The sequence below is a fragment of the Pantherophis guttatus genome, chromosome 1 (genome assembly GCF_059756535.1).
Source record: "Pantherophis guttatus breed Tessera chromosome 1, ASM5975653v1, whole genome shotgun sequence".
NCBI lineage: Eukaryota > Metazoa > Chordata > Lepidosauria > Squamata > Colubridae > Pantherophis > Pantherophis guttatus.
Window position 1 is genome coordinate 73,173,731 of NC_142063.1, and position 20,210 is coordinate 73,193,940.

At 37.2% G+C, this 20,210-nt stretch overlaps 1 protein-coding gene across 1 annotated transcript in view; it reads right to left on the reverse strand.

Annotated features, from left to right (window-relative positions):
• The window catches only part of GALNT16 (polypeptide N-acetylgalactosaminyltransferase 16), a 195,107-nt gene that overhangs the window by 16,131 nt on the left and 158,766 nt on the right, over positions 1-20,210 (reverse strand). The window contains exons 7-14 of the mRNA XM_034417643.3: positions 19,664-19,751; positions 17,019-17,103; positions 15,055-15,158; positions 12,979-13,105; positions 10,349-10,441; positions 8,333-8,416; positions 6,674-6,815; positions 1,115-1,231 (exon numbers count right to left, since the gene is read on the reverse strand). Of these exons, the coding sequence (XP_034273534.2) occupies positions 1,115-1,231; positions 6,674-6,815; positions 8,333-8,416; positions 10,349-10,441; positions 12,979-13,105; positions 15,055-15,158; positions 17,019-17,103; positions 19,664-19,751 (840 nt within the window). The remainder of the gene's footprint in view (positions 1-1,114; positions 1,232-6,673; positions 6,816-8,332; positions 8,417-10,348; positions 10,442-12,978; positions 13,106-15,054; positions 15,159-17,018; positions 17,104-19,663; positions 19,752-20,210) is intronic.

Sequence of the window (20,210 nt, forward strand, 5' to 3'; positions counted from 1 at the left end):
AGGCTGAGTCAACCTTGAGCCTGGTGAGATTTGAACTTGCAGTAATTGCAGGCAATTACTGCAAGTAATTGATGTTAATAACAGTGCTTTTAGTCTGCTGTGCCACCAGGAATTTATTGTTCTTTTATATGTTTCTAGAGTAGACTGCACTTTGGTACCCAGTTTTTTGGGTTCCATAAACACAGTGGAATTATGATGGGGTTCATTTAGGAAGAAAAATGCAAAGCACGATATATTACTCGCATGACAGCTCCTTTAAAAAAATAAAAAATAAATAACAGTCCAGACATCAACCTGGTTGCTTCCTCACTCCTCTCCAATTACATTACATTTTAAAAATGTTTTTAATTCATTATATATTTTTCTTAGTTCAGGAATGATGAAGCTATGTCCCTATAGACATTGTAAGATTACAACTACTATGTGCCTTTTCCAATGGCCACTGCTAATTGTGGCTGATGGTAGTTCTAATTCAAATCATCTGGAGAATAACTGACTGAAAAGCCTAATCTATAGAAAAGCCATAGAACTGTGATTTTTTTAAAGCTATTCTCCGATGGTCCCCTCTAGCAAAATGTCCAAGATCATTTGTGAATACTGCATTCATGCATTCTTAGTAAAGAATAGGGAAGATAGGAATGAAAGACAGATTATGGGCTTTGCCATTTTACTAAGATCCTCTTTTTATTAAGTTAATGCATTTGAATGTGCATCTTTTCCAGGTGCCTTTTACGTGCATCATTTCTGCTTTTCCTATATTTCACTAAAACAAGTAAATAGCCTGCCTCTAATGGTCGATCAAGAGGAAGAATGTTTACTGCATCACACCAATCCCAACCTCAGTGAACTCTAATGCAAAGTTTTTGCGCATTGCCATTCAGGGCTAATTAGAGAGAACAGTTTATTCAGAGCAAGTCTATCAAGTGTTTTTCTGGTAGAAGGCTTGGACCATGTATAACAGGATATAGATGACCGTATATCAGACCATATATCAAGAATCAGAGATGGTTTCTCATCTTCAGATCCTGTGAATCATCCTTCCAAATGCATTGTAAAAATTAAGGCTAGATCAGTCCGCAACTCAAGGGTCAGTAAAATCTGTGTAATACTGTACCTGTCTGCCATCTTTCTGGTTGCAGGCCTCGACTGTGACCTGTGAGCCAGTAGAAAAGGAGGTGATTGAGAGGCACTTGTCCTGCTGTCTGATTAAAGGGTCACTGAAAATCCACTCCTTTGGGGGCAGAAAGCAAGAAGAGAATTTAGCATAGTGTGATAGTACAGGGGTCCCCAACCCCCAGGCCGTGGCCCACTACTGGGTTGTCGTGGCTTATTCAGAATTGGGCTGCACAAGTGGCTGGCCAGAGTCCGTGCAAAGCTCAACTTGGAACCCAGCAGGCACTTGTATGTGTGCGCGCCAGCCTGCCACTTGCACAAGTCAAACTGCATGCATGAGTGCTGGCCCTCCGCTGGTGCGGCCCAGTTCCCCTCTTCTCCCCCCCCCACTCCCAGCCAAGCCTCAAAGGTTGGAGACTGCTGTTATAGTACAACATTTCCGCAATCATATCTGCTAAATCTATAGCTTTTGTTTGGAATAGAAAGCCTGACTCAAACATTTCCCCCTCTTAACATACAATTGCCTTTCAGCAGGTATCTGCCAGGGAAGGCAAAAAATGACATAAATCAGGAAAATGGCATCCCTGTTTTCAGAAGAATCTGTAATTGCAGCAGCATTTTTGTATTGTTGTTGTTTTTATCAGTGCTTGCAAAAAGTAATTGTAGGTTTCCATTGTTAACAAAAGCCCTCAAGGCTCTTAGGAAATCAGCTGTCTGCTTTCAAGGTTTATCTAATGCATTGACTAGGTTAGTGCTGGGAGTGAGTTGGTGGGAATAACACTTATTTATTTGTTTTATTACTTTATTACTTGTTTGCTACTTCTGTTCGCAAAAAAATCCAAATTGAATAAACAAATAAGTGTTATTCACAGCTATTCTCTTAATATCTACTCAGTTTAACCCTGAGAATGCCTTGAGAGAGGACTGGTCCAAGGTACCTTCTTATGGCCATCAGTGATCCCTCTACCAAATCACCTAGTTTTGATCTGCCTTGCTTTGTCTAAAAGCAAGAAATTGAACAGAATTAGATATGATAGTGGAATAAGAGCCTCTGCCTTGTATCAGTGGGGATGGAAAGATTCCCCTTGTTTGGAATGTGGTGCTGATATGCAAACTGTTAAACACATTGTGCAAGATTGCCCATGACATGCATTCTCTGGTTCCCTAGAAGTTGTGCATGAAGTACCATAATGCCAGAGGTGGTCACCTGGGTAGCTTAATTGGATATCCAGTTATGAGGCCATTACTGTACCCCATAGAAGTTTTACTTAGAATTATGTGGACTGTGTATATAGGTTTATTTCTCTTCTATCATGTTCTCATCATACACTCAATAATAAATAATAATAATTCAATTTGGATGTCACCCAATGCCAACAGATCATTAAACCTGGCTAAAAATGATGAGAGAAAATGTTGCTATTCTATCAGTATTAAATAGAAGAACTATGCTGGTTTAATAGAGCAAGCTCAATTAAGCGAGATATTGCTGATGTTCTTGGCAGCTGCCATCATTTTAAAAAGCACTGTCCCATGGACTGGAATTGTTTACACTGTGTTTACCAGTATACAAATTGCTGTGATGCCAACTCTGCACGCACATAGAATAAGTATGTTTTAAATAAAATTACTGTGGTGAGTAGGGCAGTGATTTTTTTAAAGATGGTCAATATCCATATAAACCACTCAGATGATATTTTTAAAGGTCAGTTTTTGAGTACAAAGTCTTTTAAAAAGGCAAGAAACTATTTGCACATGTGAAACAGTTCAAATATGGAATGAGAGTGAAACCATGATGTCATTTGGAAAATACTAACTTGGGCACTTTTATTTATTTAGCTTTGAAGCTGCCCAACTCCATAGCAATACTGAACAGTCTACAAATAAAGAAAACAGTATTTCAAGAAAAAAAAATGTTTCTTAAAATAATATGGTACAATTCAAAATTCCTCACTTCACAGGGACCTTATAGCATTCTATTGACCCTGGACAATAGTTTGGGACTAATTAGTCTCCTGCAAAAAGATGGTCTCCTATCTACTAACAGAATGGGGGTGGGTGGGAAATTATTACTACTTTTTTATGGTAGTATACCACAAAGTTTTCATTCTCTCTATAATTGTCTATAACTGCACTAAATCAGCTCTGAAATGCTGCACCCTTTAACACTCTGGAAAGGTGGACTGGGGTCTATAAACACCGTAATGTTTCTTCTTGTCCTCTTTCTACCAATAAGAATATTTTGGTAGGAAGTGAGCTGGATCCATTTCATTTACCGGTCCAAAGATTTCAGTTTTCTTCATTGCCTACTTTTGGCAAAGGCTATACTACAGTAGAATCTGCCCCTTAATTTCTGGAGCAGAAAATAATCTTTTAAAAAAAATCTTATATAATAGGAGAACATCTCAGCCAGTTTTTAATCTATTTCATCAGCTGTTGTCTATGGTGTCACAATATGCAATGGATCATTAGGGATGCATTTCAACACCCTTAACAAACCAAACAAGAGTAAAAGCCAACTTCATTGATTTATCCTCTCATCTAAAAACTATCCTTTCCCATAGACAATTCACGTATGCTCTCTTTGTTTAAATAATTCCCTGGACATAGATACAGTTCAATGAACTTCAGCCATTTCAAACAACCACAAAATAGCTCAATCAGTCAAATGAAAGAGCACGCTGGATACTGTCTGCTCATTCATTCTCAACCATTAACAGATGTGAGGGAGCTTTTGCTGGCATCGGATATTGTATTGTAACCTTTTGCAAGTTGCTAGCATCTAAAATAATTCTCAGGAAAAAACCTAAATTTAGACAATGGTATTAATTTATACCATTTTATTCCATCATCCCTTAAACTATATAACTGTTTTATTGCTATCCATAAGAAATTGCAGAGACAGGAGCTAATATTTCAAGCTATTTCTGGATATTTTCAACTGACTTTTACTTAAATACAGTACAGTGATATATAATCTATTTGAGAAAAAAACTGAACTCAGATTTAGCTTAGTATATTTTCTAGACAATTTGTCCTCTTTTATTTCCCAACTTGATGCTCAGAGCTACCCCCAGTCCAATGCTCTCTCTGACTTTTTACACTTTAAATAATTCTTTTAATTTCTTTTATAGGAAACTGGCATGCTGCCAGCATAATTTTCATATCTAGGAATGCTTCTGGGCCCAAATGAGCTTCAAAAGATTTTTTACAGAATAAAAATAATGAGTAGCAGCATTTGGGTGCTTAAATTGGAAGTACGCTCACTGGCATGGAAAAAGGACAAAGATAAACAGAGGTAATGGAGAAAGTATCTAGAATAACAGATTGGGAAAATCTATTAAATGTTGATTTCTAATGGTTTTATCTTTCATGGCAGTAATTTTTGGAATTAAGTCATTTGTAGAAGTTCTATAATAAATTCTTAATGCTGCAGTCCCAAACGTTAGGGAATCCCTGAAGAATTACACATCATTTCAGGAAAAAAATCATCTTGTGCAGCAACATCTTTGATTGTTAATTTAAAATTGACATTTTTTTTCTTTAAATTTTCCTTCAGGAAGCACTGCCCTTGTAGGCATGTCAGGGAATCTATCTATATAAACATGATAAAGATAAATTCATACTACAGTCTTCACTGTTCATATGTGCAAAGAACTACATAAATATTCTTAGACTATGCACTCATTTCATATTCTCTTTCTTCATTGACTGAGTTTTATAGGAAAAAGGTTGCATCTGAAACAACTTTAAGAAGAAAGATCTTGACTTTCAAAATATCATCATTATCATACTCTAAAAGAAAAGTTTTCCACCCCATCTAAGAGTCACTTAGGTGAGATGGGTGGCTGTACAAACTGAATATTTTTTAAAAAACTCCTATTCTACAATCATAATTGACTATAGCTTTCTTTCTTTCTTGTCTTGCATATCTGATGGATGCAGCAAGAACCTATTGTGTTATCTTGTACTTTGTCTTGAGGGTCTTCTAAATAAATATTTGTATCTGGGTCACCTCTAATTTGCTTTCCTATCCTTCCTCACAGCTTTCTTAATGCCACAGAATTGATCTTTGGTTGCCCTGTGCAGATGATATTCCTATCTTGCTGGAACACTTGGAATCAGATTCAGTGAGAGGCACACTAAATGGCTGCCTTTTTCCTTAAGCTTTATAGTGAATGGCTGCAGGCAATTCTAATTTTGTAAGCCGTCCAGAGTCAGTTGGTTGAGATGGGTGGCTATAGAAATTGAATAAATTAATAAATAAATTTGAAGGATTGAATAAAAATCAGCCAGTTTCATCTAAAAGTTAAAACATGGGGCCAGGCATGAAGAATTATGCCTGTTAAGTGAATTTTGTTGTATGGTTTAAGGTTAAAGTTTAAGGTTTATTAAATTTGTATACCGCCCTTCTCCCGAAGGACTCAGGGCAGTGAACAGCCAAAATTAAAATACATACAGTATAAAAATTAAAATAAATTAAAACAGAATTAGATCAGTTTGGCTTCCCCAAATTTTAAAACCCTTTACCCATAAAATAGCCCATTAAAATTTTAAACCAGCCCGGCTTGCTGAAATAAGAAGGTCTTCAACGCTCGGCGGAAAGTATGGAGGTCCAGGATCAGTTGTATTCCTGGGGGTAGCTCGTTCCAGACAGTGGGTGCCTCCACTGAGAAGGCTCTCCCCCTGGGGGTCGTCAGTCGACATTGCTTGACCGACGGCACCCTGAGGAGACCCTCTCTGTGGGAACGGATTGGCCGGTGGGAGGTTATCGGTGACAGAAGGTGGTCTCGTAAATTGTATGTGTATACTGTATATACTGTGTATACACATACAATGACAATAAAGTTGTTGTTGTTGTTGTTATTGTTATGATGATGATGATGATGATGATGAAACCCTTGCATGGAAACCAGCTAGTTGACCACTCATTCTCTCTCACTTCTAAGAAGGCGGCAATGACAAATTCTGAAAATCTTGCCAAAAAAACCTGCATGGAGTTTTTTGCCCATGAAGTTGACTCAAAGGACCTCCATCTCACTCTCCCAAATCAGCAGATAGTTGATGAGAAGACAAGCAATGTCTATTCGGCGGATTCGAAAACGTTTCCAATTCTATAACGTTTACTATTCATATATTATTTTACCACAAGGATTCCATTTCATAACACTTCTGGGAGGAATTATTTATTTCTTCCAGGAGCTCAACCCAGCATGCATAGAATTCTTCCTCTACCTTATTCTCATATCAACTCTTTTGGGGTGGACTGGACTGAGAGATAGTAATGGTGCTAAGTAAGCAAGTAAATCTCCATGGCTGTTGGTGATCCTGAATGAGGGCTTCTGCAGTCCTGATTTGGCTGGCTGTAAGCTGTGCTGTTCTTTACACTTTGCTTGAATAGAGCGCTGAGGCATGGTTGAGCGATTATCCTCAAATGACTAACTCCCTCTGCCAGAACTACAGATTCGCTGATGTATGCTTCAAATATACATATGTTTTCTCCAGGACATTCTACAGAGCAGAAAAAAAGGCTAATGGAATGAACTTTTGATGACCTTACCTGAGTAGCAACAGGATTGTTCACTGACCCTTTACAACTTCCAATCCCAGCTAGAGAATTTCCTGCGGTATCCTGGCCCTGAGATTCCAAGCAGTTTGCTCCTTGCTTGATGATCCCTGGAATCAGCTCCTTTTCGGGGACTCTGAGTGATTAGAAAGATCATCAAAGACAAAAGGAGAAATTATAAACAGCTTGTTTTATTACATACTCTATACCAGGGCTCTCCAACCTTGGCAACTTTAAGCCTGGAGGACTTCTCCCCTGCTCTATACCCCATCAAATCAATAAATCAGCCTTTCCAGACAAATAGGTTGGGCAATTAGGCCAAACTTCTCCAAAAGGAAGAACCTTGTCACTAAAAAATACCAGTGAAGAATAATGACCTGCATATGTTTTTGTAATGCATATAGTAATTTATAGGTAGAGGTGTTAATTAAAAACTAATGACTGTAATATAACTATTATATACATGTTATTTACAAAAATGAAACCCATTACTGAAATGTAAATATTATCTCTTCCTTTTTCTGATTCTTTATCCTAGAATGGAAATTCAATATATTGCATAAGGAAGATGGTGTCCAAGCAACCAGAGTGCCTTCTTAGTTTGCTGCCCACCTGCTGAATATTCATGAGAAATTTTCTCATCAGTTAGACTTCTTTATCTTAGAGTGGACATGGATCAAACAACTCTTCAAATAAAGGGCCATGAATAGGAACCATGGCAATCCTAATTATGTCACGTTCCCCCTTAAATGCATTCAGTGAAAGATTGCTAGAAAATGTTTTATATAACATTTTTTTTGACATTGCACAAATTTACCACAAACAAATCTTCACAGACTTTTTCATCTCTGTATATATATGTGCCAGAGGGTTTAACAAGCTAATTAATTCTAATAACAAGGAACATTCTATAAAACATTGTTAGAACTATTTTTCAAGAAATAGCCCTTCTTCTTACGTGTGTGTGTGTGTGTGTGTGTGTGTGTGTGTACGGGGTGTTCAGGGAGGGGTATCAATTCTAATTGAGGGGCCTGCCAAATTTTTTTTTAGGGCTGCTTGGTTATCTTCGGCCCTCACCTGACACTCAACTCTCACCTGTTGCTGCATGTAGCTATATCACATGCAGCAACCACAGATAAACTGCACAACATCCTGTTTTCTTCCATCCCAAAGGATTCCCACACAGAGAGAGGGAGGGAGGGAGGGAGAGGGAGAGGGAGAGGGAGAGAGATGGAATATACATTCATCTCATATTTTCTTTTTTCTTGTATGTATACAGTGTATCATTATTATTTTCTACTCTTTCATTCTTTGCTAAAGTAGGTTATGTATATTTCAAATCTGTCTTTAAATGTGCCTTTATTTAACAAATATATATATATAACTGTTTTTGAAGATCTTATATTTCTTTTGCTGCCTGCAACCTGAGGTCGGCCTCTCTGCGCTGTCTACCAATTAGTTTTCCTCACATAAACTCTTTTTTCCAGAGTTCAAAGAAACCAAACATCGAAAATGTAAGTCAGACAGAGTATAATAGGAAGAAATATTTTTAAAAATAAATTCCCACTGGAACAGCCACATTAAGGAAATAGTTATACCACAGTGGCAAAATATATATCATGCAGTTTTGTTGAAAGGTAAAGAATGACTCACTTGAGTTCCGGATAGACATTCTCCAAGTACCATTGAAAGGATTTACAGTTCAGCTTCCTCCGTTGTTCCACTCGGTCTGCAATACTAGAAGCAAAAGTACCCTATATCTATCTTTATTGTAAGCATGAATAAAAGAGAATTGTGTGGCACAGCAGCACACAAGTACATTTGCAGAATAATGACAGACAGCACTGCTAAGGTGCAACCACATTGGAATCAATGTTGTGGAAGCTATTCAAAAACACATTTGCATGGTGCTTGTGCTTATAGAGTTGCCCATGCAAGCTCATTTCTTAATCTTAGAGCAGAGGTGGGAATCTTTTCCATCTGCCCACTGTTTTCTGGGGGTTTTTCCCCCCCACAACAAAAATAATTCTTTGTTTTTCTTTCTCCATTAATATTTTTATGGTCTAGAACAGGGGTGTCAAACTCGTGACCTGCGGACCAGATGCGTAACGCACTGGCCACACCAACCCCAGTTTAGTGAAGGGGAAAAAGTCGCGATACGCCATGTGACAAAACGTGATACCACGAGTTTGATACCCCTGGTCTAGAAGATCATGTGCAAGATAAAATGTGTCGCAAAGTGACTGGATGGGTGACAGTAATTTAGCATGTGAAATGACAAGAATGTTGTCATTTACTTTTTTCTTTCTTTTATCAAAGTTCACTCTTAATGTAAGATTGAGGAGGAAAAGATCCTATTAAATGCTATTGACTCCATTAATAAGTATATACCAGAGATTCAAATACTGGTTTATCTGTCAATTTTGCCGTTCTTAATAATCCAGGCGATTACTTCTTCATTGTTTGAAATGTTGATGTACTATATCCATTACTGATTTGATGATGATGATGATGATGATGATGATGATGATGATGATGATGATAATGATAATGATAATAATAATAATAATAATAATAATAATAATAATAATAATATGTCTGTTTGAAAGGATACTAGTTGATTGGCTTTTTTACAGTGTGAGTTAACATGACTATAGAAATTTAAAACAGAGTTTTATGAGTAAGGTGTCAAAAGATAAATAACATTCCCTAGTAGCAAGACACATCACTGGAGTAAACTGCTTGTAACAACTGTAACATCTAATAAGGCAATATAACAGAAGCACTCCTGAGAAATGAAACACAAATGCAGCACATCATGTAGCTGCTTCAAAGTTGGATTGTTTTCATGAATTTTCCAAAGCATCTCTTCCAAATCATTTTCCAAGCATGCATAGTTTTAATGTTAATGTTAATTCCTAGTTTGGAGAAATCTTTTCAAAACTCTTCATTGTTCCTCTTCGTTTTAACCACTCTAAATAGTTTGAAATCAGCTGGAAATGTGGCCACTTACCTATCTCAGGATAAAATATGTTTAAAAGACAATAATGAAATAAAATAGCAACATAAATCCTATTGTTAACATCTTTCTTGTGAAAACATTATTTTTGCTTTGAATTATTTAACTGTTCACCAAGCCATAAATAGTTTTCTCCTCTTATTCCATGACTACTCAGTCCTAGAGATTTAAATAAGGAATTTGTCAAAAACTTTCGAAAGATCAAGTATACAATATCTTGTATCAGATCCATTGGGAATCAAGTGGCGTATGTTTAATAAATCATTATTCTCCTCAGAGAATGTAAAAAATTAGTGAGACAGGCTTTGCTTTTGCAGGAACTACACAGATTCTTCTTCTTCAGCAATGTTCAATAATTTAATTTTAGTAACTTCTTCTACACTTCCTTTCTTGAAAATTTTACATTTTAAATACTATTTGTGTCCAAAATACCCATTTTTAAGTTAATTTTATTTTATAATGTATATTTTAAAACATGTTTTGAAGTATAAATCAAAACATATCTGATCAGTTACTGTCTGATTTGCATTTTAATCAGGGAGTTTCAGGACAATCAATTTGTACCATAATTCACAAAGAACAAAAGTTTCAAAGATTCAACAATTCCATCTTCCTTGGAGCAATTTAATTGAAGTGGCTTATATCCTTACCTTCCAAATGACTTTCCAATGGCAGAAGGTCTGGCTTCATAATAATACTGTTTGTATTCATCCATCCATACCTCTGCTGTACGTTTGGTATTTCTACAGGTAGGACAAGATAAGCCCTATTAAATGTCATTGTTGGACAGGCCATCTTGCCCCAACGTGAAATCACAGCACATTTTCAGGAATCTGCTATCCTGCTCAACTGTCGTTATGTCATTAAACTTTGATGCAGGAGTAGAAATATCTCAAAAAAGTATAAACCAAATGAAAAGAAGCTGTCTTTCCTCAATGCATGAACAAAATAGACTCAGTGTGTAACATTTAAAAAGAACCTATCTGAAGCATTCTTAAAAATGTATGATGACTGAGGTACAAAGATAATGGGGTCAGGTATTCTAGCCCCATATTTATATCTTCATTTACCACTCAACTAAACCCTTATTCTTCCTGACCTTCACAAGAAAGTCTGAAGGACAGCTGTACTCTCATTTGCTTGAAGATGAGAACAGTTCCCTGATCAGTGATGTGGAGTACAACTCTTCTGAAACTTGAAAAAATCACGGAAAATAAGAAATAAAATATAAGGGTGTGAGGATGTAAGGAAGAGATATGTTCCATTTTCTACGAACTTTAGCATTTAAACTTCCAAACAGAAGGCAACTTAAAGTTCTGGATATACAGTATTCTATTTTTTTGAAATTCATTTTAACTTAGAATAGAATCATTTCTGACAAACTCTTGTACATTCAAAATCTTTTTGGAGGGACTGAGGAATACTCCTAACTAAGTTTTGATGGGTTGCAGAAAAAGTTAAAAGAAATACAGCATCCTGTTGCACAAGCATACTTCTACTCGCATGTTAGAGTTTGTCATTGAAGATTATTTAACTCCAACAGCTAAGCACTTTTCAGTAGAATTCTTAACATGGAGAAAAGCAAACATATTGTGGGTATCATGACAACTAAGGAATTCTTTATCTATTACTATCATAATAATCACAGCTCTGTTGCACATAAGAAAGATCTAGGTGTTTCAGTTATAGCCTCTTAACCTTCTTGCCTGCTCTGGGTTGTAAAGGTAAAGGTAAAAATTCCCCTCGCACATATGTGCTAGTCATTCCCGACTCTAGGGGGCAGTGCTCATCTCCGTTTCAAAGCTGAAGAGCCAGCGCTGTCCGAAGACGTCTCCGTGGTCATGTGGCCAGCATGACTAAACGCCAAAGGCACACGGAACACTGTTACCTTCCCACCAAAGGTGGTCCCTATTTTTCTACTTGCATTTTTTACGTGTTTTCAAACTGCCAGGTTGGCAGAAGCTGGGACAAGTAATGGGAGCTCACCCTGTTATGCAGCACTAGGGATTCGAACTGCTGAACTGCCAACCTTTTAATCGACAAGCTCAGCATCTTAGCCACTGAGCCACCACATCCCTATTCTGGGTTGTAAGCAGTGCCAATTATGTAGCAGGTTTGATAAACTTTGAGGCATTTTACACCAAGGAGGGCTCTGAATGGTTGTTTGTCAGCGGACCTAATTGACTGCAACATGAGGACATGGCAATGGTTGTATTGACTTATCATCTGGTCTTATTTTTTGGACTTTACTAATAGAAAATAGGAAAGTGCAACATGTGTGTGTGTATGTGTGTGTATGGTTACTTAATGCACTTAATAACGACTGCTGTCATAAATATCAGTAGTTATTATTTTTCAGCTAGTTCACAGTATCAGCAGTAAATGAGGTTTGTAATGATATTTCTGTAGTATTCTAGACCATAGCTCTTATATCTACGCGCAGATATGAACATCTGTACTCCATTATAAATCTTAATTTTGGATATGGTATTTTTACATTAAATGAAGCTCAGTGTCAAATCCATATCATCATTTCTGAACTGCTATTTAATTACAGAATTCTGTATTAGATCCATATTTCTTCCAAGTACACAATGGTTAAGCTAGTCTCCAAATCCCAAAGTACAGTCTCCGCAAAAATAATTGGGTCACAGTTTTTTTTTAAAAAAATTTCTAACCATCAGGGAAGCTCTCTTTGCAAGCTTGTGTTATTAAAACATAAGGGACAATATTAATTTGGTTAGGATTAGTCAGCTAACACAAACATTTTTTGAGTTTATATTCATATCCCAGAGTAAGGTCTAATTAGTAAAATTCTACTAATAAAATAAATATTAATAAAATGAAAAATTAGTAAAAAAATAAAATAAAACAGAGAGAGAGAGAGAGAGAGAGAGAAAGAGAGGGAGGGAGAGGGTGGGGGGGGGGGAGAGAGAGAACTAATGTGTTGCAGTGTTTAAGATTCTGGTCCAGAAACCAGGAGGCTATGAGTTGTAATTTTACTCATGAAAGCCAGCTGGATGACTCTAGACCAGTCTCTATCTCTCTCAGCTCAACTCACCCTTGTGGGGAAAATAGGAGGAGAAAGGAGTATTATGAATATTTGCCACCTTGTATTATTTATAAAGTAATAAAGACAGGATTTTTAAAAATCTAACAAATAGGTAAATAAAATACACAAAGGGATCACTGACCAAACACCATACTTCAGTGAGAACTAAAGAAAGCCCCTCCACCCTCCTGTTCTCTGAACTGGAATCGAGAATTAAGCCATTCCTACTTGATATAGGTTAATGCATTGCCCTCGGGGAAGTCATATGGATGGCGTTTTCTGAAAACGTGACCCACTCGACTGCAGGGGACAATCTCCAAGCTACCTCCGCACATCCAGACACGGAAAGAAAGCTCTAGAAAACATCCAAGGAAAGAGAATATAAGGTGAAACAAAGAATAACCATCTACTTAATGTGCAAGTAGGCATGGAACTCTTAACATAAAGAAGAAAATCCATAAAAATTTAGATTGGAGAGGAGGGGGCTCCATGCGCAAGTACAAAATAAGAGGCAGAAAATTGAGGTCTTACTGGCACTGACAAAATTAAGTCAAGACAGAGTTGTTACAAAGACCTATGCAGTCCCAAGCAAACCATTTCAGCTGTATGTATCACTGAGACTGAAAACCCGAATAAAAATAGTCAGAATTCTAGAGAAACATGTAATTGACTCTAATTTTTTTTTTTAATTTGATTTATATGCCGCCCTTCTCCGGAGACTGAGGGCAGCTTACAGTGCGTTAAGCAATAGCCTTCATACTTTTGTATATTTTTTATACAAAGTCAGCTTATTGCCCCCACAAACTGGGTCCTCAATTTACCTACCTTAGAAAGGATGGAAGGCTGAGTCAACCTTGAGCCTGGCGAGATTCGATCTTACTTAATTGCAGACAGCTGGTGTTAAATTACAGTGCTTCTGTTTGTTGAGCTAAACCAGGCTCCTGGTTTAGTGGTTTAATCAGTGCTTAGGGGTGTGTTTGCAGTAATCAAGTTTCATGCTCTTTAAAGTCTTTATAGATTCCTAATATCTGGGCAGTATTATAGGGATGGCAAAGTCTGGCCATCATAATGAGCTCCTAAATCTGTGGAATACATCTCTTTACATAACATCCCTGTGCTTTTCATCTGTTACAGGCTGAAGCTGAAATCTTTTGGCAATCTTTCCTAAGCTCTCCTAAGAATCATCATTTGGCAATCTAGATTCTGAGACACAGCCTCATCCTGTTTATTCAGACTAAAGCATCCCTATTCCCCAGGCCCTTTTTACTGCCCCAGAATGAAGCTCAATTTTTTTATTATAAGGGTCAGAGGCCTACCAAGGCTTTGATGGTTAAAACTCATTTGAATCTCAGAAAAACAGTGACCTCTGCAAAGGTCCTTTGTTTAATAAACATGGAAGCTCACTGTTGCTTACTGATTTGGGGGTACAAAGAAGACAGCAGAAAAGCTGCAGCAAAACAAATCAGAAACTGAAGGCGACAGAAGAGGGGGGAGTCCAATAACAGGTTCCCCAGCTCTCTATCAAATTCACCCTTTTATTGCACATCCTTGTGTCTTGTAGATCTCATCTTCAGATATATGGTTGGTGATCATAATATCTACCACTTCTTTGTAGAAGCTGCATAATATAAAAATCCAGAGGCAGTTGCTGAGGAATGTGGCTAGTTTTTATCAAGAAAGTAAGCACTTTCATTTCAACAAAGCTTATTTCATAATCTGGTTTTAATGAATTTATCTTGGAACTATTTATCTGTTCGTGCTGTTCTATCTTCAATTATTTGAATGGTTTTAACTAGATTTTATTATATCTAAGCTTGACTTGTACCCAGGTCCATATTTCTCCAGTTCAAAATATTAGGGTTAGGGTTGTAAAGTCCCTAGATATCTTTCAATAATGGTGCATTTCTTTGTTCCATGTTTTTAGTTTTATCTAACACTACTAGGATAAAATATGAACTTAGTAAGTGAAATATTTAATGTGAGACTTAATTTACAGTTTCAAAAGTATTTTCTTGTAGACCCTATCAGTAAATAAAGCCACAGGCTTGTTATCTAGGATAACAAATAATGCAGGTATTGCCAGAATGTCATTTAAGAATGTGTGGAAATGTTGACTTACCCAAAGATCTGCTGAGAAGGCAGGACTGATTCTATCTCTATGCAAGTAGATCCTGAATAAAGGCTGTGTTTTCCGTGCTTCCAGTCAGGAGAAAATATTATATTATGTGTCCAGGATTTCAGAATTGATTTGTGAAAAATTGACAAGAGAAGGCTACATAAAGCCAAATCAAAGTAGTAACTTACCAAAGTTCTCTCCTCCCCAGATATCCATCTGTGTGTCATATTTTCCAAGATGGTTAAACCAAGACTTATTTATCACAAAGATTCCTCCTGCTATGACAGGTGTTCTAGTAAAAATGACAGTGAGGAAGTGCAAAAGGTTATAAATAAAAAATGCTAGAGTGAAAAACAGAATTCTTCTACATTTGTAAGCAACATATTCTGTATAAAATAATTTAGAAAAATAAATAAAATAATTGGAAAGCAATAACTTTCCTATGATCATGTATCATGAAAAAGCTGTAGGACTGTAATATTTTCATGATCGTTTTACAAAAATGTCTACTCTGTACTTAAATAATCTGCAAGGAGGTGTCAAAAATGGAAAGATGGCGGGCATAGTGTTGTGATCCTAACACCACTCATTGTGTATGTGCATGCGATGTGAATGAATGTACAAAAAGTGCAGGGCTTGGATCACAATATTACAAATTTTCATTTTGCAAATCCCCCCAACTTCTGGTTTTAAATATATATAGTGATCGCTTAGTTTTTCTTTAATGAGATTTTGGGGAAAAGTTTGGAATTTTTAAAATCATTTTAATTATGCAGAGAAGACAGTTAGTATTCAGTGTGGCTCATTTAGAGGCCCCTGTAGCTAATGGAAACAGAGCAGTCTCCATCAAAGGGGATGGAAATTGAGAAAATCACACAGTCTCACAACTTGTTCCTGGCCTGTTAAAATAATTAACAAGTCAAGTGAAAATGAACTGAAGGATGGTTCCCAATTTTCCACATGCATATTGGGGACATAAAGAAATACTGCTTCCTTTGCTTACTAGTGAATTCTATGAGAAGGAGGAGACCTCTTCTAAGGGGAGAACAGATCACTTCCACTCATCTCCACTACACAGAACACTAGGTCAGACTGGTCCATGTTTGCAAAGTTGACCAGCAAAAAACAAAATTGGCTAAAAGTTCCTTTATATTTGGATTGTAGAAACTGAGAGCGCTATACTTGTCTGCTACATTTTCTCAAATTAGACATTCTAATCCTGCCATATATAAATATATTTGAAACACAGTTTACATAAATGTAGGGCTAGGTGTTATTGCTATTTGAATATACTTGCAACATATTCTTACTGTTCAAAGAAACCCTAAACTTAGCTAGACTTCATGGCAGAGGTGGGTTTCAGCAGGTTCTGACCAGTTCTGAAGAACCGGTAGCAGAAATTTTGAGTAGTTTGGACAACCGGTAGTAAAAATTCTGACTGGCCCCACCCCCATCTGTCCCAGATGATCAGGAGGAAATGTGGATTTTGCAGTAACCTTCCCCTGGATTGGGGAGGGAATGGAGATTTTACAGTATCCTTCCCCTGTCATGCCTACCAAGCCACGCCCACCAAGCCATGCCACACCCACCAAGCCACATCCACAGAACCGGCAGTAAAAAAATTTGAAACCCACCACTGCTTCATGGTACTTATCTACAATTTGCACTATGCTTTAAATAGAACAAGCCAGTGAATGTGCAAATCAATACAAAAGCCCTGTGTTGATGAATTTGTCTAAATCTTGAAGAAAAGCTCCTGTGCTGGAAGTAGAAGGTAGATTCTATTCCAATTTGTAGCTTATATACAGCCTGGGAAAAGATCAAATTAATGCACATATTTTTTTCAAACAGGCACAGTAAAATTTCCCATATTAAACAAGTACAATCTATAAAAACCATACACAGTTATACAATAACCAATATCTTGCTGTTATTATAGCAGTGCAGTGCGGCCACCAGACAGAATCTCAAGTAGTCGTCAAGAATTTCAGGAGCAAAAGAGACTTATCGCATCTCATAAGTGATGTAAACATAACTTCTGAATGTTTCTCATGGTTACATCAACCAGTGAGACCACTTCTTATATTAGATAAAAGATGAAAGATTACATCTAAACTGGGATTCCAAGAGGAGCTTGCATGAAAGAATTTACCTAATAGATTGGGTAGGGTCTGTCCGGGACAACTTTTGCTCAATGGGAATCTGTTCCCATTTAAAATGAAGACTCCAGTCAAATCCTAAAATGTAGAACATAAAAACACATAGAACCTTGTATGCAGACTTAAAGATTGACTAGCATAGCATGACAATTAGGCATTTTTATTTCTACACATATGAATCCAGAGCAGAAAAAGCCTTCTATAGGATAGTCCTATGCAGATGATCAGCCTGGCTTTAAAGAATCACAGTAAGTACACTCACTGGTATTTATCTGTGCTCGGTAACATTCCAAACTTCCTATATTGGTTCTCAGAAAGAAAGGCAATCATTAGTGCTTTAGCTTTCTATTCAGGTTGTCCTATGCCTCATTGGCTGCCAAAGTTATGAGACATTAATCAGTACTCTCAATGGGATGACATGTATTTCCGGGAACAAAGTGTCTCTGTTTGTTGTAATTGGCTTTTCCCCATGTGCACCACATAAAAATGCCATCTGACTTACAAGTGTTGCAAATTGAGTATATCCGGTGGGAAGGACGTGACTGGAGAAAGATGCATGCAGGTGAGAATTGCAGAACTGAAAGGCAGATGTGCCTTGGCAAATAAAGAACAGTGAGGGAGATTTTCAAAAATTAAAAAAGGTGCTTGAGGCACAGCAATTCTTTTAGGAAAAAGACTGAGTGCTTGGATGTCCTGCAATCCAGCACAGTGGAGCCAACCGTTGCATCTGAGGCTAATCTGCACAAGTGCTTTATCCTGGCAGTGTGAAAACTGGCTCATATGATGCATAGAAGGCAGTTTTCTGGCATAGTTTTCCTCAATATTTTGTTTTCTTCCTTGACTACTTTATGATTGTTTGGTGGTCAGCTGAAGGTTTTGTGTGCTGCTGAGAAAATGTCTTATGGTGTTATCACTTGTTGGTGGCTCTTTCTCTGCAGCTCTCTTTTTTGGAAGTCTAAGTAGACATTGCCTGGGTTTTTATATTCCCATGATAGACTAAAGGTGAGCCTAATTTAGCCCTATGTAAAATTGTATCTCTTGTGAGCAAAATCTAATTCCTGGAGTGAAAGCTACTTTCACCCTTTTTGAACCCTTTTTGGTATTCTTATAACATATTAACTACTTACCCCCATTGACTTAGTTATGTGTTGTGGGCAAAGGCCATATAGAACTATAGACTGGTTACTTTGTGCTTGCTTTTGAAATATGCATTTGAAATTAAATTTCAAATTGCATTTGAAATTAGGCTGTATCCATGGACATGTGCCCATCCAACAGCAAGGAGAGTGCTTGCCTAAGAATTTGCTCATCCTTTGAGAAAGATCAAATATCAATCTCTTTGACAAAAAGACCAAGTATTCATAACATGACAAGAGGAAGGAGGAGGAGGAAAACAGTAAGGTATACAGGTGCACACATACTTACCTATCAAAAAGACTATTAAAAGTATTGAATGAAATGTGAATGGTTGTGCAATATATTGAGAAATAATACCTTATCTAGAAAAACAGCAGAAACATCTAGCATGTATGTAAAGAGAATGAGCAGACCCATCCAATCTGTTGCTTTAGGTGGCTTTCAGAGGTGCCCCGAAAGAGCAACAAGATGTTGGAGGTCATTTATGTTTAGAAATGTGTCACTGTCCTTTTGTGCAGCTCTGACTTTTGAGGAACCAATAAATTATTAATACTCTGCTTTAAATATTATCAATAAATACATTTAGATTTTAGCACTCCGGTTGACTCTGGTTTATTTATTATTGGCCAAATGACACCGCATTTTAATGATTAATAATGTTTAATTTGTAATGAATTTTAAATGGTACATTATTAATATTATTGGAATAAAATGCTTGATTTATCATATTTTCTTACGAAAGAAATTAGCTTCTTTTTAATGTAATGGCCTTGGTCATGTGTTGCTATTGAAATTTTCTTTTTCTTATATTACTATTCTTATGATATGGAAAAGAAGTGAATAGGAGAAGAGCAGCAGCAGCACAGCAGGAAAGACAGATGCAGCAGTGACTAATTAGGAAGTTGTGCAAACTGTGATCCCTGTAAGGCTACAGGGGTGTACATTCTCTACAGCAGGGGTGTCAAACTTGCATCGTCACAGCGGCGTCACGTGACGTACTATCGGGACTTTTCCCTCCCTTGCTAAACCAGGTGTGGGAGTGGCCAATGCGTGATGCATCAGGCCAATGGGCTGCGAGTTTGACAGCCCTGCTCTACAGCCTGTTGAAAGTTACAGCTGTTATGAATCCAACAAACATATAAACTAGGTCAATATTAACAGCCGGGAAAAGCATAAGTGTAATACCATTTAATATCAGTGATGCTTCCAATGTGGCTTTTATTGCATCATCGCCCTGTCTTGTTCAGGGAATTGTATAGGGACCAGATTATGCTACCTTCCATTTATACATCTCATACATTTATCCAACCGATTGTCTGCCTCTTCTTGTCCCACAGAAAATCAGTTCACAAGCATACAGCAGAATACTTGCACATACTTGAATACTTGGACTACTTAGCTGGAAGTGCCTCAGGAGATAAAAGGAATCTGTCATGGGGCTGATTCTCAGCGATAAAGACCCAGAAATATCATATTTCAGAATCAATTTATTCTTACCTACCTCCTCTCAAATCTGCTGATGCTGCTAGATAGGCAAAATTGTCCAAGCTGATGACATCAATGATAGGACTCACTACTCGAGTATAATCCTGAAAAAGTAGGGGGGAAAAAAGAATGTTGGATTTTTTTTTCTAAGAGGAAAGTAATGTTTTAAGTGGGTTTTAAGATGAAGATGATAGAAGGAAAGAAGTGGTAGAAGTGTTACCTCCAGGTTTTTAAATTGATATTCACATACACGACTGCAGCCCATAGCTTTTTTTCAATGCGAAAAGTGAAACTTTCACAGTGCAATTATCGTTCTCCACTTTCAGGCATTAAGTACAGCACACCATTTCAAAGTTGTATTGATCAGAGGAACTCTCAGATACTGTTAATGTTACCTCTTGCAATTGTCTAGAAAAAGTGTTGCTAAAGTAGAGGAGTAGACAGCCTGGTTCTCTTCAAGTATTTTTTTAAAAAAAACTATAATTCCCATTGATGCCACTTACCGAATAGCAGGGCCAGATTTAGATGAAAAGAGGCCCTAGGCTATTCCACTTATGAGGCCC